A 22,094-nucleotide genomic window follows, 5' to 3' on the forward strand; every position below is an offset into this window, starting at 1 on the left:
ATTGGAGCCAAGGGGAAATGCTTTGGGGCAGAAAATTAGCATCTTTAGTGAGATAAGAATCCTACGTCCCTATTCAGTCCTGGGTGGTTCATTGTTCTAAACTTCATAATCTCCCCTTGCAGCTTCTCTGTTCGAGAAGTCCTTAGGTCAGCAATGGAGTGACCTGGAAGATTACAATGTCCCCCCACTGTATTTTTCAGTGCTGTGGTTTTTAAAGTCAAATTTATGTCCATTTTGGTCTCTAAGCTGCGACTGGACTCAAATCTCGCAGTCCTCCTGTGGATGTTTCTCCTTCTGACCAGGGTGCTTGCAGTTGTATATGGAAAACTGGGCTGCTCCCAGCAATGTGCCAACAGAACACGAAGGAAAAAATGCCAGGTGATAGATGACTGATTTATTATACAAAGTCCCTACGCATTTCACTGTGCTGGGCTTATCAAGGGGAAGTAGAACACTCTCCTAGTGCTGGAACTGTCCACAGCAATTAAATTCTTTTACCTCTTGTAGGGACTTTGTATAATAAACCAGTCATCTATCCCCTGACATTATTGTTCTGCAGTTGTGTTGTGTCCTCTGGCCACCACCAGGGGCCAGCGACTACCCAGAGCTTGACCCTGGGTGAACAATGGGAACTGGGCTCCTGGGCTCTCCAACAGGGAGCCAATAGAAACATGGGAGGGAAGTTCAAACCCCCCAATGGGATCCAGGGGTGTCCCCTGGATATGTATATAGTTGGCCTCCTGGCCGTTTGTCTTTGTCTTAGTTGTGTAAGAGTCAAGCGTGCAGTATGTTATGCGAGCTGCAAGGGCCTAGCCATGCGGTCAACCCACTACACAATAAGTTGTATATGGTCATGGAGAGACTTTCCCAAAGTCTTCCTTTCTGTAGCAAAATACAATGCGCAGCGCTTGCTTTGGTGTCCCCCGATGTTGTCTGCCACGGCATGTTCTTTGTAAGTTCTATTGTGGTCGCTGCTCAACAAATATAATTTCAGTGGCATGGGATCCTCTCTCTCCCTTTAAGAGAACTCGATCCTATCTCTGGATGACAGGCAGCTGTCACAGTCCTCTCTCCCCGAATGGGTTTGTGAATGTTTTAAGGGCTCGGACGGAGGTGTGTGGGATGCCAGCCGTTGCACTTTCAGAAGGTGCTGACAAACACGACCGGAGAACTGAGTTGCAGTCAGAGAGGCAGGGCGGAATACCTTCTGTTTTGAATAGGAAGGGTCCCTTTGTGTGGGGCCAAAAGGAAACTGGAGGAGATGAACCAGAGACCTCCTCCGCCGTCTACGGGGATGGTTCCGAGTTAACTTAGCGGCATCCTCGTTTGAAGGGAAGCTCATCCGAATGGTGTCCACAATAGAAATGGCAAAGATACACCGGCAGATTGAATTACTGGCTCTTACCGCTTGATGTTCTCTGAATTGAGATAATCTCCTTAAGCGTTCTCTGCCTCTCCGAGTGATGAGAGGTTCTTGGCGTAGGTTTGTGGGGTTGAGTTTCCTTTGGATGAGAGGGCACCAGAGCTGATGGTGTCCTCGTATTCACCGTGCAGTTATCGTTCTTCCTTTCACTCGCTGAAAAATCGTTTTCTTCAATGAAAGTTAGCGGGGGTGGATTTTCAGCTGAAAAATGGATCAGGGAGAAATGGTTAGGTGTCTCCTTGTGCCAGGAAAACACAGCCCTGGAAGCCACATTCTGTTATGGGGGGGGGGGGCTTTCCCCTCCATTGTTTTACCAAAAGCGCAGCTCAAAACCACATTCAAATACCCCAGGGCACTGCCGCTGTACTGACTGTGCAGTCACCCCCGAATGGCCATGAAACTATGCAGAAGGTACCGTAAAACCCGATGATCAAAGAAAACGGAAGCGGCATGCGATGCGGAAGGGAATTTCTGTCCCAACGTGGGTTCGGTAAAACAATGGAGGGAAAAGCCCAATGCAGAATCAGAGAGAGAGAGGGGGGAGGGAGAGAGGGGGAGAGAAGAGAGAGGAGGGAGGGAGAGGGGAGAGGGAAGAGAGAGAGTGAGAGCAGGTGTCAGGAAAAAGGGTCTTGGATATAATTACATGTAGTTCCACCATGCCCTGACCTGGATAGGTCAGCAAAGCCTGATCTCATCAGATTATGGAAGCATGGATGGGGGACCACCAAGGAAGTCCAGGGTCGTGACGCAGAGGCAGGCAGTGGCGAACCACCTCCGGACATCTCTTGCCTTGAAAACCCTACGGGGTCACCATAACTCGGCGGCTACTTGAATTTATTTATTTATTTATTATATTTATACCCCGCCTTTCCTGCGAACAGGCTCAGGGCGGCGAACAAAAGCGGTCCAATGTACCTAATTGGCATAACCGTAACCATTTTGAAACTACATAAAATACATAGTAACTCATCTCACGTAATAATGGACAATAAAGTGCTCGCGATGCTGACAGATTGGATGGTGCGCTCTTCAGCTCTAAGTCCACGTTGTCCTTCTGATCGTCGTCCCTTAAGCAAATACAAGCCTGGCGATGCATCTGGGCCAGTCCTAAATTCCAGAAGTTCAATGGACGTTCAATGGAATTCCAGAAGGTCAATGGATGTTCAAAGGAATCCCAGAAGTTCAATGGACGTTCAATGGAATTCCAGAAGTTCAATGGACGTTCAATGAAATTCCAGAAGTTCAATGGACGTTCAATGGAATTCCAGAAGTTCAATGGACGTTTAATGGAATTCCAGAAGTTCAACTTGAAGGCATTGCCCACCACCACCGGTTCCACCTTGACTCAGGATGTGGAAGGGGGTGGTGTAGCCTGCTCTTGTCAGATCTTGAACACAAAGTGGGGTTGGACTTGGATAGGAGATAACTGAGGAAGGTAACAGCAAAGCAACTCTGCTCCTCACTTACCTTGAAAATCCCTTGCTGGGATCACCATAAGTGGGTTGCGACCAAGGCTCCCTCTAAGCTATGGAGTCCTGTGAGCAAAAATTCTACTTGGTGAGCCACTGGCATTAAAGTAGTGAGCGAGCGATCTGGCTGCTGCATAAATCAGTTTGCTCTGGAGCCCTCCTTCCTGAGCCGAGACAAAAATGTGTGAGCCAGAGTCTAAAAAACTGTGAGCTAGCTCACACTAACTCAGCTTAAAGGGAGCACCGGTTGTGACTTATACATACATTATAGCTCCACCCTGAATTGCCCTTAAATCCCCTTGATGCCAATAGATTATGTGTCCCATTGATTTCAACAACAACTAAGCGTGAATATGCTTACCTGGGTCAGGGAAATGCGCCTGGGCATGTGTGGGGTTCTCCCATCTGAAGAGTGCGATGCATTTTAGGGGCAAGGGAAATAACAAGGACTGCCTTTTTTGTTTTGTTTTTATTTTTCTTCTCTGGTGAACGGCCAGGAGAGTGAAATCCTGTTCGTACAGCAACCCTTACAAACATTACTAACAAGCAGTAGATACTGTTAACATCTTTAAGATAAAGATTTTGAAAAACAATATAGGAAACAAACCTTTTAACAGGGCGATCCTAAGCAGAGTTATACCTTTCTAAGTCACTTGCACTGGTCACATATTATGTTTTCTAGGCCGGCGGCACCCGTTTCCGAGTTGAAGCCAGAAAAGGAAGCCGTCCCTATTCAAGTTCCTGCCCAAGTTCCTGCCCCCCAATCCCGGACTCCGTCCCCGCTTTGTCAAGATCATGGTAGGGCAGGACAGGTATAACTATGTAGCTCTTCTTCATTTTCCAGCAATGCATATGTAGATAAGGGTTTCTGCCTGGGTGACGTTTCCATTGGTTGGCAGCCAGTCCATGGGCGATATTTGAGAGCCAGTTTGGTGTAGTGGTTAAGTGCGCAGACTCTAATCTGGGAGAACCAGGTTTGATTCCCCACTCCTCCACTTGCAGCTGCTGGATGACCTTGGGCGAGCCGTAGTTCTGTCAGAGCTGTTCTCTCAAGGGCAGTTCTTGAAAGAGCTCTCTCAGCCCCACCTACCTCACAGGGTATCTGTTGCGGGGAGGAGAAGGGGAAGGCGTTTCTAAACCATTTGGAGGCTCCGAGTGAAGGGCGGGGTAGAAATCCCATCCTCCTCCTCCTCCTTCTGGAATCAGCACCACTGGGTCCACCCAGTGGAGTTTTGCTGTTCAGTTAGGCTATAGCATTTCCGATGGTCAAAGAACCAAACCATGGTTTGGAGTTATATATATGGAAACAGCATAATTAAAAATGGCAAGCAAAACTCCAGCTCTGCACAAGACTTCTCTCCTACATGAAGGGTGTAGCGTGGCATCTCATATCTTGTAGATGGCCCATTGGGGTTGTCCCAGGCTAGCCTGGTCAGATCTCCGGAGCTAAGCAGGGCCAGTCCTTGGATGGGAGACCACTGAGGAAGTCCGGGGTTGCTATGCAGAGGCAGGCAATGGGCAAGCCACCTCTTTTGCTTTGAAAACCCTACAGAGTTGCCCTAAATTAGCTACGACTTGATGGCACTTTCTACCCACCACCGCTGCTGGTGTTAGAAAGACATTTGTTTCCGTTCATATTGAATGCACATCTGTTTCAAGCTATGAAGTACTGGGGAGTTCCCACAAAGAGGAGCAGTTATTTCCTGCAATGTGGCTTGAGAGGGGTTAAACCACGGCAACAACAATGTTACCCAAATCACCGGTTTGGTGTAGTGATTAGGAGCGCGGACTCTTATCTGGCAGAACCGGGTTTGATTCCCCACTCCTCCACACGCAGCTGCTGGGTGTCCTTGGGCAAGCCACAGTTCTCTGAGAGCTGTGCTCTCAAGAGCAGTCCTCGAAAGAGCTCTCTCAGCCCCACCTCCCTCACAGGGGGTCTGTTGTGGGGAGAGGAAGGGAAAGGAGATTGTAAGCCAATCTGAGACTCCCAGTGAAGGGCGGGGTATAAATCCAGTCTCCTCCTCCTCCTCCTCCTCCAGAGTCCCTGTAGCTAGCAAAATGTCCTTCTAGCAAAGGGAAAACATGTGTTTTGTGTGGTATTAATTGCTGAGACCATAATAACCTTTGTATATGGGGATCGAGATACAGACCAACACTCAAACCAAAAACAAATGAAGGGGAATAAGCTGCTTAAATAAGAAAAGAAATTTATTGAATTAACAAAAGGGAACCTAGTTAGATCAGGTAAATAAAAATAGAGGTGCTACGGAAAGGAAATCATTGCACATGTTATGCATGGAGCCTAAGCCTTTCCTCTTAGCTGTTCCTAGAATGGGCTGAGCTTGCTTCTACAGAACAATAGCTCGCCTGGATCCAGGAACTAACCAATAGATAAGCAGTGTAATGTAAATAGCCTATCACTGGGAGTGGGTGTGTGTTGGGTGTGGTGTTTTGCATGCTTATAAGCAGGCTTCCAAAAGTGAATTAGATAAGCATATGGAGCAGAGGTCCATTAGTGGCTATTAGCCACAAGGTATAGATAGAGACTCTGGGGCAAGTAATGCTCTGTCTTCTTGGTGCTTGGGGGGGGGGTCAACAGTGGGAGGGCTTCTAATGTTCTGGCCCCACTGGTGGACCACCTGATGGCACCTGGTATTTTTGGCCACTGTGTGACAGGGTGTTGGACTGGATGGGCCTTTGGCCTGATCCAACATTGGCGTCTCTTATGTTCTTATGAGGTAATAACAGCAAAAAAATATATATATTTAAATTTATTATGGAATTATTATGTGCATTTGATATGTAATAATTTAGCTTTTTCTCTCCCTTTGGACAATTCCAGAAAGCAACACCTGGCTCTAAAGGAAAATCTTTTTTCATATATTTATTTCTGGATGTGTATTGTTTTGCAATAGTAATGACCACTGAGGAAGGCCCTAAGGGGCCAGTACACGTATTGTCTACTGGCCATAAGATATACTCATCAATTGTATATGTGAAACTAACAGCTCTGTATGTAAAAGGTTTTACATACAGATCATTTTTTAACCTATTTTATCTTTTACTAATGTGTACACCATAATAAATATTTGTATTTTTATAATAAGTTAATTATAGCCAGATGTTAAAGCAAATAAAATTGGCTGCCAAGCCATTAGTCAGGGCAGGGGATTCCCTTCCCCAAGATTTCATAGCTCACCTCTGAGAAAAATTAAAAAGAAAAATAAGGTCCCATCTACTTAACAGGACATACTTACCATAGAGTTCCTGGTGATTCCTAGCATTACCTGGAAGTGACAAAAGGTACCTCTGGGATCGCTAGTAGCTCTATGGTAAGAACTTCCTGTATGTTGATGAGGCCTTATTTTTCTTTTTGATTTTTCTCCTGGAACACTGCCTTCCCACAGCCCTCCCACTGGTTGCCAGGCACTCACTGGAAAACCTATTCATAGTAGATGCCATACATGAATTTGTTCAAGCTTATGCTGTGGATGCAGTTTACACAAATGTGCACTGCCTGGCTGTGTAAATTGTCTAACTGGAGAAGGAGTACCATGGATAGCCCGAAACCTGTTGATGCCTATATCAGAAAATCTGCATGGTGCCCTCAAACTCACACTACCTCATTCATCACCAGTGGCTTATTTTTTGCAACAATGTCATAAGGGGGGGAAAAACCCCAGAACTGACTTCTTTTATCATTACCCCTGAATTTGTTCCTCGAGGTGTAGGCGGTGTAGGGGAGGGCTGGTCCTGGCCGATATCCAGTCTGCTCCACACAAACTCTCGGGGTCTTTTGTGCTTCCAGGAAATGTGCTACTTGTGCATGCAGCGTGCTCAGAGGAACATCCCCGTTTACTTGAATGAAGAGAAGAGGAGGAAGGAGAAGGAGGAGGAGAGGATACTTGCGCAGTACCTAGCCCTGAAAGATCAAGATGCCCTGCAGAAGCAGCAGGTATTGGGACTGGGGAAATAGTAGTGGTTCTTTTGGGCTGGTTTTTTTTTTTTTTGCATTTGTGTGTGCGTGTGTGCACATGTGTGTGTGTGTGTGTGCCCGTGCATGGGTGACATTCTGAGAAGTGGCTTGATGACCTGCCTCTGCCTCCCAGCCCTGGTATTCTTTGGAGGCCTCCCATCCAAATACTTGCCAGGGTTGCAGTGGATCTTTTTTAATTAGATTTTTTGTGTGGGTGTGGGTATTGAGGGGACAAGATTCATTAGGATCATAAAGTTTTTTATTTTTTTCAAAAAATAACAATTACAACTACAGTAACTTCAACAAGTTAAACAGTGGTAATAGGTTGGAATACAATTACAACAATCATTTTAAGTAAGTAAGTTGGTCAACAGTGGGAGGGCTTCTAATGTCCTGGCCCCACTGCTGGACCTCCTGATGGCACTGGTATTTCTGGCCACTGTGTGACACAGAGTGTTGGACTGGATGGGCCTTTGGCCTGATCCAACATTGGCGTCTCTTATGTTCTTATGTTTAGTAGGTTAAACTGGAAATATCGTTTTCAACAGGTAAAATTGAGTATTTATTTAAGTTGTCAATAGAACACAAAGTCTAGATATTTCTTTGGTATAGACCATTTCTTATTTGGAGATGTGTTAATATATTCAAAGAACCATTTCTCAAGAAATTTAGAAGGATTTTGGGTCTTGTGAACTGACAACATCTGGAGTGCTAACTTATCTGAGACTGCTAAGTCCCATACTTTTTCAAACCATTGGCTCAAAGAAGGTGATTTTTTTCGATTTCCATCTTTGAGCTATTAAAGTCTTTGCAGCAAGAATAAAGATTAGAAGTAGGTCTGTTTTGTTTTTTGTGGTCTTAAAAGTTGGCCAATGGTTTAGCAAGATTGATTCAAATGTAAAGGGAATTTTAAGATTTAAGATTTGATCTGAGTACTGCACAATTGTTTTCCAAAACATTGTTATTGTGGGAGGGGACAAGATTGATTGATTTATCTACTTCATTGATACCCCACCTTTCTCCCTAACGGGGATGCAAGCTGGCTTACATCATTCTCCTCTCCTGCATTTTATTCTCACAACAACCCTGGGAGGTGGGTTAGGCCAAGAGTGTGTGACTGGCCCAAGAGGTACCCAGCAAGCTTTCATGGTGGAAGTGCCGATTTGAACCCAGCTCTTCCAGATCCTAATCCAACACTCTAAACGGCTACACCGCGCTGGATGGGGAACGCTTGCGTCCTGAGGCCTGGTTCACGGGTGCATGGTCTTCATGGGATGTCTGCAGTTTCTAGTTATGGCTCACTTGCATGAAAGCACCGTCACAGGCCAAACCACACAGACAGAATTTCTGTAGGCAGCCAATGTGGCATAGTGATTTACAGGTTAGTATCTGGACGACCAAGGTTCAAAATGGGCACTCAACTCATTGGGTAATCTTGGGGCAGTTATTCTCTTCCAGCCTAGCCTACCTCACTGGGGTGTTGTGATAGAAAAGAGGGAGAGTCCAATAGCACCTCAAAGACTAACAAAATTTGTGGTAGGCTATGAGTACGAGCTTTCGTGGGTCACTGCTCACTTCTTTGTTGTGAGGATACTATGAGGAGAGGGGTAACCGTGGATGTTGTCCTGAGTTCTTTGGAAGAAGGAAATAATACAAATGTACTCACTTGATGAGTATTCCTCTCAAAGTTCTACACAGCCACCTAAGATCGGGGTCCCAAAATCGTCTGGCCCTCCCGGGTCCTAGAGAAGCCAGGCTGGCTGTGATGAGGGCCAGGGCCTTTTCAGTGGCGGCTCCGCACTGGTGGAATGAGCTCCCGAATGACATCAGGGCCCTGAGGGTCCTTCTACAGTTCCGCAGGGACTGCAAGACGGAGCTCTTCCACCAGGCCTTCGAGTAGGGAGCCGCCCTAATAAACCGAGACCCTGGCTCCAAACTAACATCATCATCAACGTGTCAATGATGTTAGATTCAAATTACCATCATTGTTAACTAGGCTTGCCAAGTCCCCCTGGGGGGTGAAGAAAACCCCACCCCAGAGGCCCGTTCCCCGCCGCTAGCGGATCGGGCCCCGGGGGGAACCCCACCCCAACGTGCACGTCACCCGGAAGTGACGCGACCACGCCGTGGTCCCTCGGATGGTCGTGGCCCCGCCCCCAGCGTGCCCGGTGACGTGCGTGTGGCATGCATGCGCACTCCAGCCGCCAGCCCCCCGCTGCGGCTCAAAAAGCACTTGGCAACCCTATTGTTAACATGTCAAGGTCAGACGCTGCTAATGCCCGCCATCGCCCACGAATAGCACTAGTACTTTACGCTGTGTTTTATAATTGTATTGTTGTGGTTTTATCTAACTCTGTGTTTTTGTGTTTTAATATGTTTTTTGTCAGCCTTGGCAGGGAGGGCAGGCTACAAGTCAAATCAAATCAAGAAATCAATAAATACAATCTGTACCCTGTCCTCTCAGATAATGTCAATGGAGGAAGTGCCCTTGGAGGAAGATCAAAATGTACTTGATAGATACGTGGGGGCACTGGGTCTAATAGTGGGCGTTTTAAAGGGTCTGGGCCCACCCCAGTAGTTTGCCAACCTTACCGATATCTGGTGCCAAAAAATGCACTAAAGAAATACAGCCAAGAACTGAAAGCTGTGTACCTCATGAGAAATGGAAGAGGCCATTTGCATCTCAATCAAAAGTTCCATGGTGCGGTCCTCGGGGACCACAACACACCTTCTCTCCCTCAAAAGGAAGTTGCCTTGCATCAGGGAGAAGGCTATTTAGCTGGGGGCGGGGCAGAATTTTATTGCCCGTCTGAATAATCTACCCTCCCCCCCCCCAAGGTTTTGACACTTTTGTTGACTCTCTGTTACCTTTCCCATGACAGATAAGGGCCTTGGCCAGCAGAGAGCAGAACCAAAAGATTGCCGCGTTCAATCTTGGGGTCGCCGAAGCCTTAAGAAGCCAGAAGAATGAAAAAGCTCCGGAAACTTACGTAAGGTCTTGCAGTTCACGAGATTCTAACCGCTCCAGTCAAAACTGATTGTGCGTGTGTGTGTGCGTGCATCCTGAACAGGCCAATTTCTTTCCTTGTAGAAATCCTACATTTTTGAGAAAAGGCCGTTAAGTGCTACCCCTCATCAAAAGCAGGAGTTATACTCACAACAGCTGGCAATACAGTTGGGGGAGAAGACCACGAGAGAAGCCAAGCTGAAGCAGGATCAGGATCTTGTTGACCGTCTGGAGCAAGTGCACTTAGCCGAAGAGTAAGTCTTATGCTTGGGAGACAGTATTGGGATTGGTGGTTCCTGTATGCGTTTCTTCTCAAAATGTTAAGGATGCAAGTCTTTTTTGGTGAGTATTTGTGTGTGTTCCTGGAAGTCATGATTGACTTCTGGTGACCCCTAGTGGGGCTTGGCCGTTTCAGAGAGGTGGCTTGCTATTGCCTGCCTCTGCATCTCAGCCCTGGTATTCCTTGGAGGCCTCCCATTCAGGTACCTGCCAGGGTCGGCCCTGCTTAGCTTCTGAGATCTGATATCAGGCTTGCCTGGCCTATCCAGGTCAGGGCAAGGATGCGACTTTTTAAGGGCTGACAATCAGCTCTTTCAGACTTTGCTAGATCAGACCGAAAGAGTCCACCATTTTGTTTCCAGAAGAGTTCAGTCAAAACCTGAACATTATATATGAACTTGCCTTAGACCGAGTCAGACCACTGGTCTATCAAGGTCAGCAGGGCTTTCTTTGTAGAAAAAGCCCAGCAGGAACTCATTAGCATAATAGGCCACACCCAACAGCAGGAACTCATTAGCATATTGGGCCACACCCCTGACAGCACAGCTCATTTGCATATTAGGTCGCACCCCCATGTTACCAGAAGTGTGGTCATCCAGCCACACGCACCTTTTGCTTCTTATTTTGCTTACCTTATTTGTTGTCAAAACCCAGAGCTTTTTTTGTAGCAGGAACTCCTTTGCATGTTAGGCCACACACCCCTAATGTAGCCAATCCTAATGAGTTTCTGCTCTTGGGTGTGGCCTATTATGCTAACGAGTTCCTGCTGGGCGTGGCCAACTCAGGAGGCAGCCGGAATTCCGTTCCTGCCCCAAAATAGCCCTGAAGGCCAGTATTGTCTTTTCTTGACTTCCCGTGGCTCTATAAGGTCAGAGGCTTAGAGTCTTTCACATAACTTCCTACCTGATCTTTTCACTGGAGACTAGATGCTCCACCTGTGAGCCACGGTTCCTTCCCTATTTCCCCGGGAAGCTCACCAGGAGGGTATATTGCCCATTGCCTGTATTCATACATGCTCACATTCAGATGGACACTTCTGGAAACAGAATGGTGGACTCGATGTATGTTTAAGGTGAGATGATGAATCTAGTCAGATCAGCTTTTCAGGAAGGAAACTGAAATGGGTCTTCATTCAGACCTCCTGCTTTATGCTGTCTTTCAAACAAGTGCAATCTCTCTTCTTTTTAAAAAAAGAATAGTTCAATCTGGACAAATATAACCAAATGTAAAATTTAAAATACCGTATATGTGAAATGGGGCTTTCTGTTTCTTTATCTTTCTTTCTGTCTTTTTGTGTGTGTAAAACTACGGCTTTGTTTGAGCTAAGAATTTTTTGGGTTTTTTTTTTGTATTTTCCATATGTACATGTGTGTGTCTCTGTGTGTGTGTCTCTCTGTGTGTGTCCGTGTGCTTGTGTGTGCACCTGGAAGTCATGGCGACCTCTGGTGACTGACTGGGCGTGGAGCAGGGATCACTGCAGACGTGGAGGGGGAGGTAGTTGTGAATTTCCTGCATTGTGCAGGGGGTTGGACTAGAGGACACCATAGGTCCCAACTCTATGATTCTATGACCCCTACTGGGGGCCTGGAGGATATTCAGAGAGGTGGCTGAATGGAGCCTGCCCCCACCTCCTGACTGCTGGTATTCCTTGGAGGTCTCTCATTGCAAGTACTTGCCAGAGTCAACCCTGCTTCGGTTCCGAGATCCGATGAGATCAAACTTGCGTGGGCTATCCAGGTGAGGGCTGAGCTAAACATTTTTGAGAACCAGAACCAAAATAGGGTTGCCAGCTCCAGGTCAGGAATACCTGGAGATCAGAGGGAGGCACCTGGGAGAGAGGGGGTTTTTTTTGGGGGGGGGACTTTGATAGGATATACTGCCATGCTGCTTGCCTTCCAAAGCTGCCATTTTCTCCGGGAGAAGTGGACTATGTTTTAAACAACGAATCAATAAATAAGCAAGTCAGGCGGTATGGGGATCAGTTGCAATTCCTGGAGATATCCAGATCCCACCTGGCAACCTTAAATCAATAGGTGAGGTGAATGGATTCGCAGTAAAGGAAAATCCCTCTACATGCAATTAAAAAAAGGGGAAGAAGAGATTTGATGTATACCCTGCTCTTCACTATCCGAAGGAGTCTCAGGGCAGCTTACAATCAGTGCTCCCTCTAAGCTGTAGAGTCTTGTGAGCAAAAATTCTACTTTGTGAGCTACTGGCATTAAAGCTGTGAGTGAGCAATTTGGCTAGCTGGAGGCTAAAAAACTGTGAGCTAGCTCACACTAACTCAGCTTAGAGGGAACACTGCTTACAATCACCTTCCCCTTCCCCTCCCCACAACAGACACCCTGTGGGGTAGGTGGGGCTGAGAGAACTCTCTCAAGGACTGCTCTTGAGAGAACAGCTCTGAGGGAACTTTTGAGTGGCCCAAGGTCACCCAAATGGCTGCATGTGGAGGAGGCGTGGGGAATCAAACCCGGTTCTCCCAGATTAGAGCCCATGCTCGTGATGACTACGCCAAACTGACTCTCAGAAGAAAATACACCAAAGGAAGGGCTGTAGAATTCCTTCATCATTGATGTACTGTAATTGAAAGCTTACAGCAAAGGTTCTGTCTGTCTGAGGTAAAGCAGCCATTTTGTTCAGTGGGGTTGTAAGCACTGAGAGGACAAAAAAAAACTCGCCCTTGGTTTAGCTGTTGTTGTTTTTGTTTGTTTGTTTGTTAATTGACTTCAGGCCAGTTGCCAGAAAAGTAAGTCCATTTGTCTTAAATGGCTTTTGCGTTGGGCTGTGGTCTCCAGAACCCCCCAGAGGTCCTGGGCTGCATACTCTGACCCGTTAGACACTGTCCTCTTACTCAGAGGGTTCTGCCTTGCACTAGTGATAATATTTTTATTTTAGGAATCGGCAAACCTTTTATTTAGTGATAAAATAACTCGTACTGTCTTCACCTAGGGATGCCAGCCTCCAGGTGGGACCTGGGGATCCCTTGGAACTACAGCTCATCTTCAGACTGCAGAGATCAATTCCCCTGGAGGAAACGGGTGCTTTGGAGGGTGGACTCTATGGCATTGTACCCCACTGAGGTCCCTGCCCTCCCCAGGCTCCACCCCCAACCTGGATCTGGCAGCGCTGTCCCCCCACCCTCTACGGGTGGCCAGGGGCGACCGGGCAGCCCTCTATTCACCCCAAGCCAGAAGTCAGTTTTCTCGGGGCGAAGCGGCTAAGCCCTCAACACCTGTTCTTTTAATTTTCTAGGTTAGCTGCCCAAAGAGCGAAGTATCTCAAGGACAGGACGGCCGAGATGCAGTGTTATAAGAAGGCGTTGGATTCGCAGGTAAGAATTCGGTGCGAGGGCTCGAATTAATTAGTTGCTTATTGGCTCTTTCCGCCGGAGGTTAATTGGGGTGGTGTTTAGTCTGTGAGGCTGGCTGTTCTCTAGGGTCGCCAGCTCCAGGTTGGGAAATACTGGAGATTTTGGGGGTGGAGACTGAGGAGGCGGGGCTTGGAGAGGGGAGGGACTTCAATGGGGTATAATGCCATAGAGTCCACCCTCCGAGGTAGCCATTTTCTCCAGGGGAACTGATCTCTGTCGCCTGGAGTTCAGTTGTAATCCCAGGAGATCTCCAGCCACCACTTGGAGATTGGAAACCCAACTCCTCTCTCATGAAAAAAGTAGTGTAAAAGGCATAAAATCTCAAAGGTTGCCTGTTCCCCCCAGTATGTGACTAAGGTTGTCAGGTACTCACCACATGCCACCGGGGGTGGGAGGGATCCTTCTGGGAGTGGGGGCCCCCCTTCCACCCTCAACCGCGATGTCACTGATGCAACAATGTCACGCGGAAGTGACATCATCACATTGGGGATGTCGCGCAGCGACGCTCTGGTTTGAGGGCAAAACTCTATGGTAGTGGTGCCAGTACGATGGAGCTCCCTCTCAAGGGAAGTTCTTGGGTCCCCTTCTCTTGATGCTTTCTGTCAGCAGGTGAAGATTTTTTTCTGTGTTGTCTAGATTTTCCTCAAGAACTCTCTTTCCCTTACGTTTTAATTTAACCTACTTTGTTTCACGTATGCATCTTTCACTCTGGTGTTTAATTGGGTTTATGATCTATTCTTATTATGCTGTTTTAATGGTTAGCCGCCTTGGTGGCCCTGATTGGGCAGAAAGGCGGGGTATAAATGTTGCTAATGAATCATACAACTTTTTTGGGGGAACAATTGCTGTCAAAGTGTGCTTGCCCGCCATGTGCACCAGTTTGGTGCAGTGGTTAGGAGTGCGGACTCTAATCTGGGAGAACCGGGTTTGATTCCCCACTCCCCACGTGCAGCCAGCTGGGTGACCTTGGGTCAGTCACAGGTTCTCTCAGAGCTGTTCTCTCAAGGGCAGTCCCCGAAAGAGCTCTCTCAGCCCCACCCACCTCACAGGGTGTCTGTTGTGGGGAGGGGAAGGGAGAGGAGATGGTAAGCCGCTCTGAGACTCCGAGGGAAGGGCAGGGTATAAATCCAATCTCTTCTTCTCCTGGATTTGGACCCAGATCAAGATGAAGCCGGCTCCACTGCCTCACTGTGAGCCCAATTCGAACGAGGCCATCTTTGGGAAGAACGACTTGAGCAAAGAGAAGGTGGAGGAGAGAAGAAAGCGATCCCAGGAGTTCTCCAGACATCAACTGCAGGCTGCTGCAGACCGCAAGCGGGCCGCGATCCTCAGTCAGCTGATAGAGCAGAGGAGGGCAGAAGAAATGATCCAGAGGGCGAGGAAGCAGTATGGACAGAACTCGCAGTGCTATAGTCTCTTAATATGCTGGGCTGGGTGTCTCTTTTGTCTCCTGGGGGTTGGATCCCATGGAAAATGTCTGCTAAAGGAAGAAGGGAGGGACGGTTTGTGCTGATGTCCTCCCTCTAGCTACACATTTCTGAACGCCCCCCAAGGCTGTTCCTCGGGGTCCTGTGTCCCTGGGGAGTGGCATTTCAATGGGCATCTTGGTCTTTGGTGGGAGGTGAGGAGGTCCTGTTCTGCCCGTGGAAATCCCTTCCATCAGCAGACATTTACCTCAAGATCCAGGCCCTGGGATGCACTTGGCAGGGCTGTGCCCAGGGCCGGCCCCAGCTTATTTTGCACCCTAGGCGAGGATCCCTTCTGGCGCCCCCCCCCCCCGGTGTGCCCACCTATTTTCAAAAATAAATTCATTTTAGGAAGAATGAAAAACACAAATAATCAAGAAACTCCCAGAGTATGGGGCCGGGTTCAGTTTGGCGCCCCTAAGGGCCGTCTTGCTCTAGGCGACCGCCTAGCTCGCCTAGTGAGTGAGCCGGCCCTGGCTGTGCCTAAACTCAGAACGCTGCTGAATTCTGTGGCACTATATTGGGCTTCAGATTCACACCCTTGCCCTCAGTTGACTGAGCAGCAGGAGAGAAAAAATGAGGAGCAGGACCGTAGCCAGGATATTTGTTTTGTTGGGTGGGGCATTTAAATGTTTACGGGGGCAGTTAAATCACAGTTAATTAAATTAATCTGAACGTCTGTCTTTAAAGGGGGGAGGCTCCAAGCCTGTTTCTAGCTCTCCCTCCCAAGGCTATTTGTGGGGCAGGACTTTTAATTAAGGGGGCGGGGGCCCAAAACACCCCACTGTAGCTACGGGCCTGATGAGGAGAGGGAATGAAGTTGTGGAGGCTGTGACATCACTTCCAGGTGATCACCCAGAAGTGACATCACAGCATCTGTGACACTCCCCCCTTCACAGGCTCCACCCCCTCAAAGCTCCCAAGATTTGCAGATACAGGGCTGGCAACCCTAGTCTTTATAAATCTGCATTGCTTTTGGGACGGTCCAGTTAGAGCTCTTCACAGAAATTCTACACCAATGTACTAGGTCTGGAAGGGCCGTCGGTATACCTGTATTCCCCCCACGGGGCATATGGAGCTTCCTGGGGCTGTTTGGGCCAGGAAGATGGCCCAAGGAAAGGAAGGCTGGAGTCCCTTTGCCCCACATCATGGTCCTGATCCAAACTGGGGACTTGTGCATGTGAAAAGTTAGTTCCCAGTGGGGCGACATGTGACTTAGTTAGGTGACATGTGACAAAGTCAGACCAGGAGCATCCAACATGCCAAAAATTGTAAGCATATAATTTGGCTGTTTAAATTACTAGGCCTTGCTGAGCTCGTGTTCCAAGTGCTTTCATGCACACTCCCTACTCACAACCTGCATGTTTCAACGTCTGTTTTTTAACAGCTATAGAAATGCAGATGATCAGCTGTTCTGGAGAGGGAATGTAGAGCTGGATTCAGTTTCTTCCCATCCATTCCTTCCCCCACCAAAATGGCCCGTGGAGCTTTGAGAAGAAAGGCCTGTATGCATCCATATATTCCACCCTGTCCCTCTTGGACGAAGGTTGGGATTAGGGATGGGCATACACCAGGAAAGCCCGGTTCAGTTCGGGGCTTGTGAGCCGGGCGGCACCAAACTGAGCCCTGAACCGAACCCAGAGCAAAAAACCCCACCAGTTCGGGTGACATCAGACCTCGCCCCCGGCATGCCCGTGTCATCTGGAAGTGATACAAACGCGTCATCCCCCAGCGCGCTTGTGTCACTTCATCCCCCAGTGCACCCACATCACCCAGAAGTGACCTGAGCATGTTGGGCAGCGCACTTGCGTCACTTCCAGGTGTTGCGGGTGTGCCGGGGGCAGGGCCTGACGCCACCTAGAAGTGACATGCGCACACTGTGGGGCTGAACCCCGAACCGAACCAAGCAGAAGCTTGGTGAGTGTTCGGGGAAAGATGCCATTCGAGAACCAAGGTTCGTGAGCCCGAACCGGGCAAAGTCTGGCCTGGACTTTGGCTCAGATTTGGGTCTGTGCCCATCCCTAGTAGGGATACAAATGTGAAGAATGAATGAGAGTTCATGTTTCCCCTTACCTTTGCAACCCCCACTGGTATAAAGATAGAACGCCTCTTTAATGAGCATGGCACACACACAAATAAATGTGGCTTAGGGTTGCCAGATCACCCCTGGCCACTGGCAGGAGATGTGGAAGTAGGGTTACCCGATCCAGGTTGGGAAGCTCCTGGAGTTTTGGGGAGGGAGCCTGGGGAGGATAAGGGCCTCAGTGGGGGTACAAAGCTATAGAGTCCACCTTCCAAAGCATCCGTTTTTCCCAGGGGAACTGATCTCTGTAGTTTGGAGATGAGCTGTAATTCTGGGGGATCCCCAGGTCCTACCTGGAAGCTGGCCTCCCTAGTGTGACTGCTGTTCATCTGGTTTGGACCTAGTTAGTGGGAAAAGATCCAATCATTGATTTTCTGTTTCTCACATTATGTTATTGCTATTATCATGTGGCAGTGTGTGTAGAACAGCCAGGAGATCCTTAGATTGTCTGGCAGCCAGAAACTCTAGCTCTTTAGCATTATGCACCACTAGGTGGTGAGCTAGACTTGTTTTTAAGGCAAGAGACGTTTCAGAGGTGGCTTGCCACTGCCTGCCTCTGCGTCAAGACCCTGGTATTCCTTATTTATTTATTTAGATTTATATCCCGCCCTCCCAGCCAAGGCCGGCCCAGGGCGGCTTACAAACAGAATAAAACATACACAGCTCCTGAAGTACACAGAAGTACAAAAGAAACCACAATCTGCTAGTGTTACAGGCCCACAGAAGTTATGAGGGCACAGCAGCATGTGTTGATGGCAGACAATCACAGCCACAACTATGTGGCAGCTTGGTGTTAACACGTGCAACCATAATGTGGCCAAAAGAATCAGGCCTCACAGAGATAGGCCTCAGAACTATTCATTTGTAACTGTAGGTCAGGCAATAGTTAAAAAGAGGTATCCTTCTACACTCAAACTGAAGATTAACATACTGAAATCCCAGTTCTTGGAGACTTAGGTTCCTAGGCCTAGAGATATTTGGTGTGTGGAGGGGGTCTTCAAATCTGCAAGCTTGGCGGTTGCCCTTCCAAATACTAGCCAGGGCCAACCCTGCTTAGTGTCAGGATCCCTAGTCAGGTCACACCACACAGGGCTTCATAAGAAGATAACTGTTTATTAGTGGATCCAGTACTAAAGAACACGTGTACAGTTTGTGTCAGGGATGGCCGTCAGTACTAGGGCCTCTAACTTATAGTGAAATCAAAGCATTCCCCCTTACGCATGATCCAATGGATATAATTCGCGCGCACGGCAAAGCAAGCGAGCATAGCAGAAAAGCCGTTAACTTTTCCAGACGCTGCAGCTGGAAATCTACAAGGGTCAAGCAGAAGATAGCATACAGTAGCTGAGCAGGGTAGAGCTGAGAACGAAGAGGAGGATACCCCTCCACATTCCAGATCCATGGCAGGGCTACCTGACACTTCGCTTCTGAGATCTGGTGGGATCGGGCCAGCCTGGGCTACCCAGGTCAGGGCTTCACATTATGCACCAACAGTGAAGGGGCCGCAGGGCATTTTTTTGCAGAAAAAGCCCAGCAGGAACTCATTAGCATAATAGGCCACACCTAACAGCTGAAACTCATTAGCATATGAGGCCACACCCCCATGTTACCAGAAATGTGGTCATCCAGCCACACCCACCTTTTGTTTCTTATTCTGTTTACCTTGTCTGTTGTCAAAACCCAGGGCCTTTTTTTGTAGCAGGAACTCCTTTGCATGTTAGGCCACACACCCCTAATGTAGCCAATCCTAATAAGTTTCTGCTGTTGGGTGTGGCCTGTTATGCTAATGAGTTCCTGCTGGGTGTGGCCAACTCGGGAGCCAGCCGGAACTCCGTTCCTGTGCGTTCGTGCCCAAAAATAGCCCTGGAAGGGGGGGATGAAAAAGTGTGACATTTAAATAAGGTCCGGCTCTGGATGCCTTTGACAGTGCCCCCCCCTCGTTCTCTTTATTTCTTGTGTGCTGTTTGTTTTCTTAATAGCGTGCCAGGGAAGGATCTACTTGTGCAAAGTGACGCAGGCCAGACTCTGAAGTTCTCTCCCCCTCTACCAAATCTTTTTCGAGGTGGATCGCCGAGAAAGGAGCCCGGCTTGAGAGAATCTTCCAGATGAATTTAGCGGTGAAGGACGACTGGAAGAAGAGCGCCGGCCTGAAAAGGCAACGGGATTACGAAGAGAAACTCTTTCAGCGGTAAAGAACGGCAAAGATGGCCCGCCTCGTTTCTTGACCTCTGGTGTTTGTCTCAGGGTGCCAGTCCTGGGGTTTGGGGAGGGACTTAAGAAGATGGGTACATGGCTCACATTTTGAGTTCTTCATTGGCACCAGCCACTGGGGTGGTAGGGCAATGACGAGGTGTGGATCTAGATAGGGGAGCCAGCCTGGCGTTGCATCTCTGTGGGCAGAAGCCTCCAGTGCCTGGTATTGGTTGCCTCTCTAGTCATGTTCCTAGAAGAACCAATCAAACTGCATTGGGACTGCTTGTTATCTTTCCCTGATCAGTCAGACCACGATCCGTTTGACCCAGTGGCATGTATCCAGCCATGGGTGGACCTCAAAGAGTGGGACTCGTCCACTTCCCCCCTCCCACTGCAGCCCATCGAGCCCCACCAAATGTTTTTCCCGGGCTGGGGGGGGGGCTCTGTGGACCCTCAGGAACAGCATAAGGGGCAAAGTCTGTGGAAGGCGAGAGAGCTGGCAGAAACGACCCCCTTCTCTTCTTCAAATTAAAATCCCGTTCAGTTGGGGGAAGCATTCCAGTGTCTTAGACTGAAAGGCAGGGGTATTTTTGGGCAGGAATGCACAGGAACGGAGTTCCGGCTGGCTCCCAGGTTGGCCACACCCAGCAGGAACCCATTAGCATAATAGGCCACACCCAACAGCAGGAACTCATTAGGACTGGCTACATTAGGGGTGTGTGGCCTAACATGCAAAGGAGTTCCTGCTACAAAAAAAGGCCCTGGGTTTTGACAACAAACAGGGTAAACAGAATAAGCAGCAAAAGGTGGGTGTGGCTGGATGACCACACTTCTGGTAACATGGGAATGCGGCCTAATACGCTAATGAGCGGTGCAGGCAGGATGTGTGGCCTAATATGCTAATGAGTTCTTGCTGTTGGGTGTGGCCTATTATGCTAATGAGTTCCTGCTGGACTTTTTCTACAAAAAAAGCCCTGCTGAAAGGTCTCTTGCATCTCTGCTACCTGAGAGCTGTTACCTGAAGACTGAACCAGGACCTTCTCTGTGTAAAGTATGATTTCTATCCATAAGGAATGGCAGGTGCAATTTTCACACATAAACATGTCCAGGACAGTGATGCTTTGTGTTCTTGGTGCTTGGGGGGGGGGCAACAGTGGGAGGGCTTCTGGAGTTCTGGCCCCACTGCTGGACCTCCTGATGGCACCTGGGTTTTAGCCACTGTGTGACACAGAGTGTTAGACTGGGTGGGCCATTGGCCCGATCCATAAGAGAACAGAACATAAGAGAAGCCATGTTGGAACAAGCCAATGACCCATCCAGTGGGGCTAGAAGCCCTCCCACTGTTGCCCCCACTGTTGCACCAAGAACAGAGAGCAAAACTGCTCCAAACAGAGTGCTCCATCCATACCTTGTGGCTAATAGCCACTGATGGACCTCTGCTCCATCTGTTTATCCAGTCCCCATTGCTTTTCTTATGTTCTTAACATGCACAGAAAGCAGCTTATACTGAATCAGACCATTGGTCCATCAAGGTGACAGTGACTCTCCAGGGTCTCAGGCAAAGATGTTTTACATTACTGCCTACCTGATCCTTTTAAACTGGAGATGCCGGGGATTGAGCCTGGGATTTTCTGCAAGCAGAGGCTTTTCCACTGAGCCACAGCACCTTCCCAGTCTCATAAGCTCTAGTGCAGGGGTGTCGAACTCATTTGTTATGGAGGGCCGGATTTGACATAAATTGGACTTTGTTGGGCCGGGCCGGGCCGGGCCGGGCCGTGTGTGCCATGAAATGCAATGCCAGGTAGCGGAGATATAAACTTTATAAAGGACACAAACACAAAGATTTCTTTTACTTAAAATAAAAACATCCCTGAAGCATCAGCACTCTTGCAATATTTTGTTTGTTTAACAGTCTCTGATAACTGACGCTTCTTGCTCTGAACTATTGCATCAAAATGTCTGTGCTGTAGCAGACTGGGCGGGGGAGGAGCCTCAGCCCAGTGCAGGGAGCAGAAGCTTGCCTATCTATCTCTCCTGAGCGATTGAGAGAGTCTGGGAAAGCAAGCTGTGACGCAGCAGCAGCAGTAGAACCGGAGGAAGAAGCAGGAGACAGCCAGTTCCTTGTGGGCCTGATAGAAGCCCTGGGGGGGGGGGGGGGGGGGATGCAAAGCCCTCCCCTGGGGGAAGCCCCAACAAATAGTACTTCTGGGCTGGGGGACAAATATCCTCGAGGATTTTTATTGCTCTGGTTGTTAACCTCTTCCCCCTCCCTTCAAACTGCAGGGCCGGAGACAAGCTCTTTCTACTTGATCAGTGCGCGAAGTATCGGCGTTGCTACCAGTGCAAGCGGCGCCTGAGTGGCTGTGGGGATGGCAACGAATGGACAGACAATAAATACGTCCCTGGCTCCCGGTTAATGGTTTGAAGAAACGTCACCTTTCCTGCTTCTTCCCTTGCCCGCTTTCGTCTTGTAAAAACTGGCCACGGCTGATGATTTGGTCCTCGCAACACCCGGTGGCCATTTCGGGCCACTTTCCAGCTTACGATTTTTGTCCTTCTATGTTTGGTTAAGTTTTTATGCAGAATTATGTTGAATTAAAAAGACTATGGAAGTTCACTGGGAACAACTTTCTTGCTTCAGTGCTAGATACGGAGTTAAATTATGGCCCCGATCACACGCAGAAGTTGCCGTGGGATACTCACGGATGCCGGGTGGGTTTTACAGGCACAGTCAAACGGGCACATCTGGCAAGCATCGCGCACCCGTAGCCAACCCGTCCTGTCCGGCCGAAGATCCGGAGTTAAAAGGTACCTGTGAAAATCCA

At 48.6% G+C, this 22,094-nt stretch overlaps 1 protein-coding gene across 1 annotated transcript in view; it reads left to right on the forward strand.

The window, feature by feature from the left end:
- The window catches only part of CCDC81 (coiled-coil domain containing 81), a 42,052-nt gene extending 20,282 nt beyond the window's left edge, over positions 1-21,770 (forward strand). The window contains exons 8-15 of the mRNA XM_015427722.1: positions 3,575-3,704; positions 6,701-6,847; positions 9,751-9,858; positions 9,960-10,129; positions 13,410-13,488; positions 14,687-14,913; positions 19,139-19,264; positions 21,553-21,770. Of these exons, the coding sequence (XP_015283208.1) occupies positions 3,575-3,704; positions 6,701-6,847; positions 9,751-9,858; positions 9,960-10,129; positions 13,410-13,488; positions 14,687-14,913; positions 19,139-19,264; positions 21,553-21,694 (1,129 nt within the window). The 3' untranslated portion in view covers positions 21,695-21,770. The remainder of the gene's footprint in view (positions 1-3,574; positions 3,705-6,700; positions 6,848-9,750; positions 9,859-9,959; positions 10,130-13,409; positions 13,489-14,686; positions 14,914-19,138; positions 19,265-21,552) is intronic.
- The last annotated feature ends 324 nt before the right edge of the window (positions 21,771-22,094 follow it).

Source organism: Gekko japonicus, unplaced genomic scaffold, assembly GCF_001447785.1.
Source record: "Gekko japonicus isolate JY-2015 unplaced genomic scaffold, Gekko_japonicus_V1.1 scaffold393, whole genome shotgun sequence".
NCBI lineage: Eukaryota > Metazoa > Chordata > Lepidosauria > Squamata > Gekkonidae > Gekko > Gekko japonicus.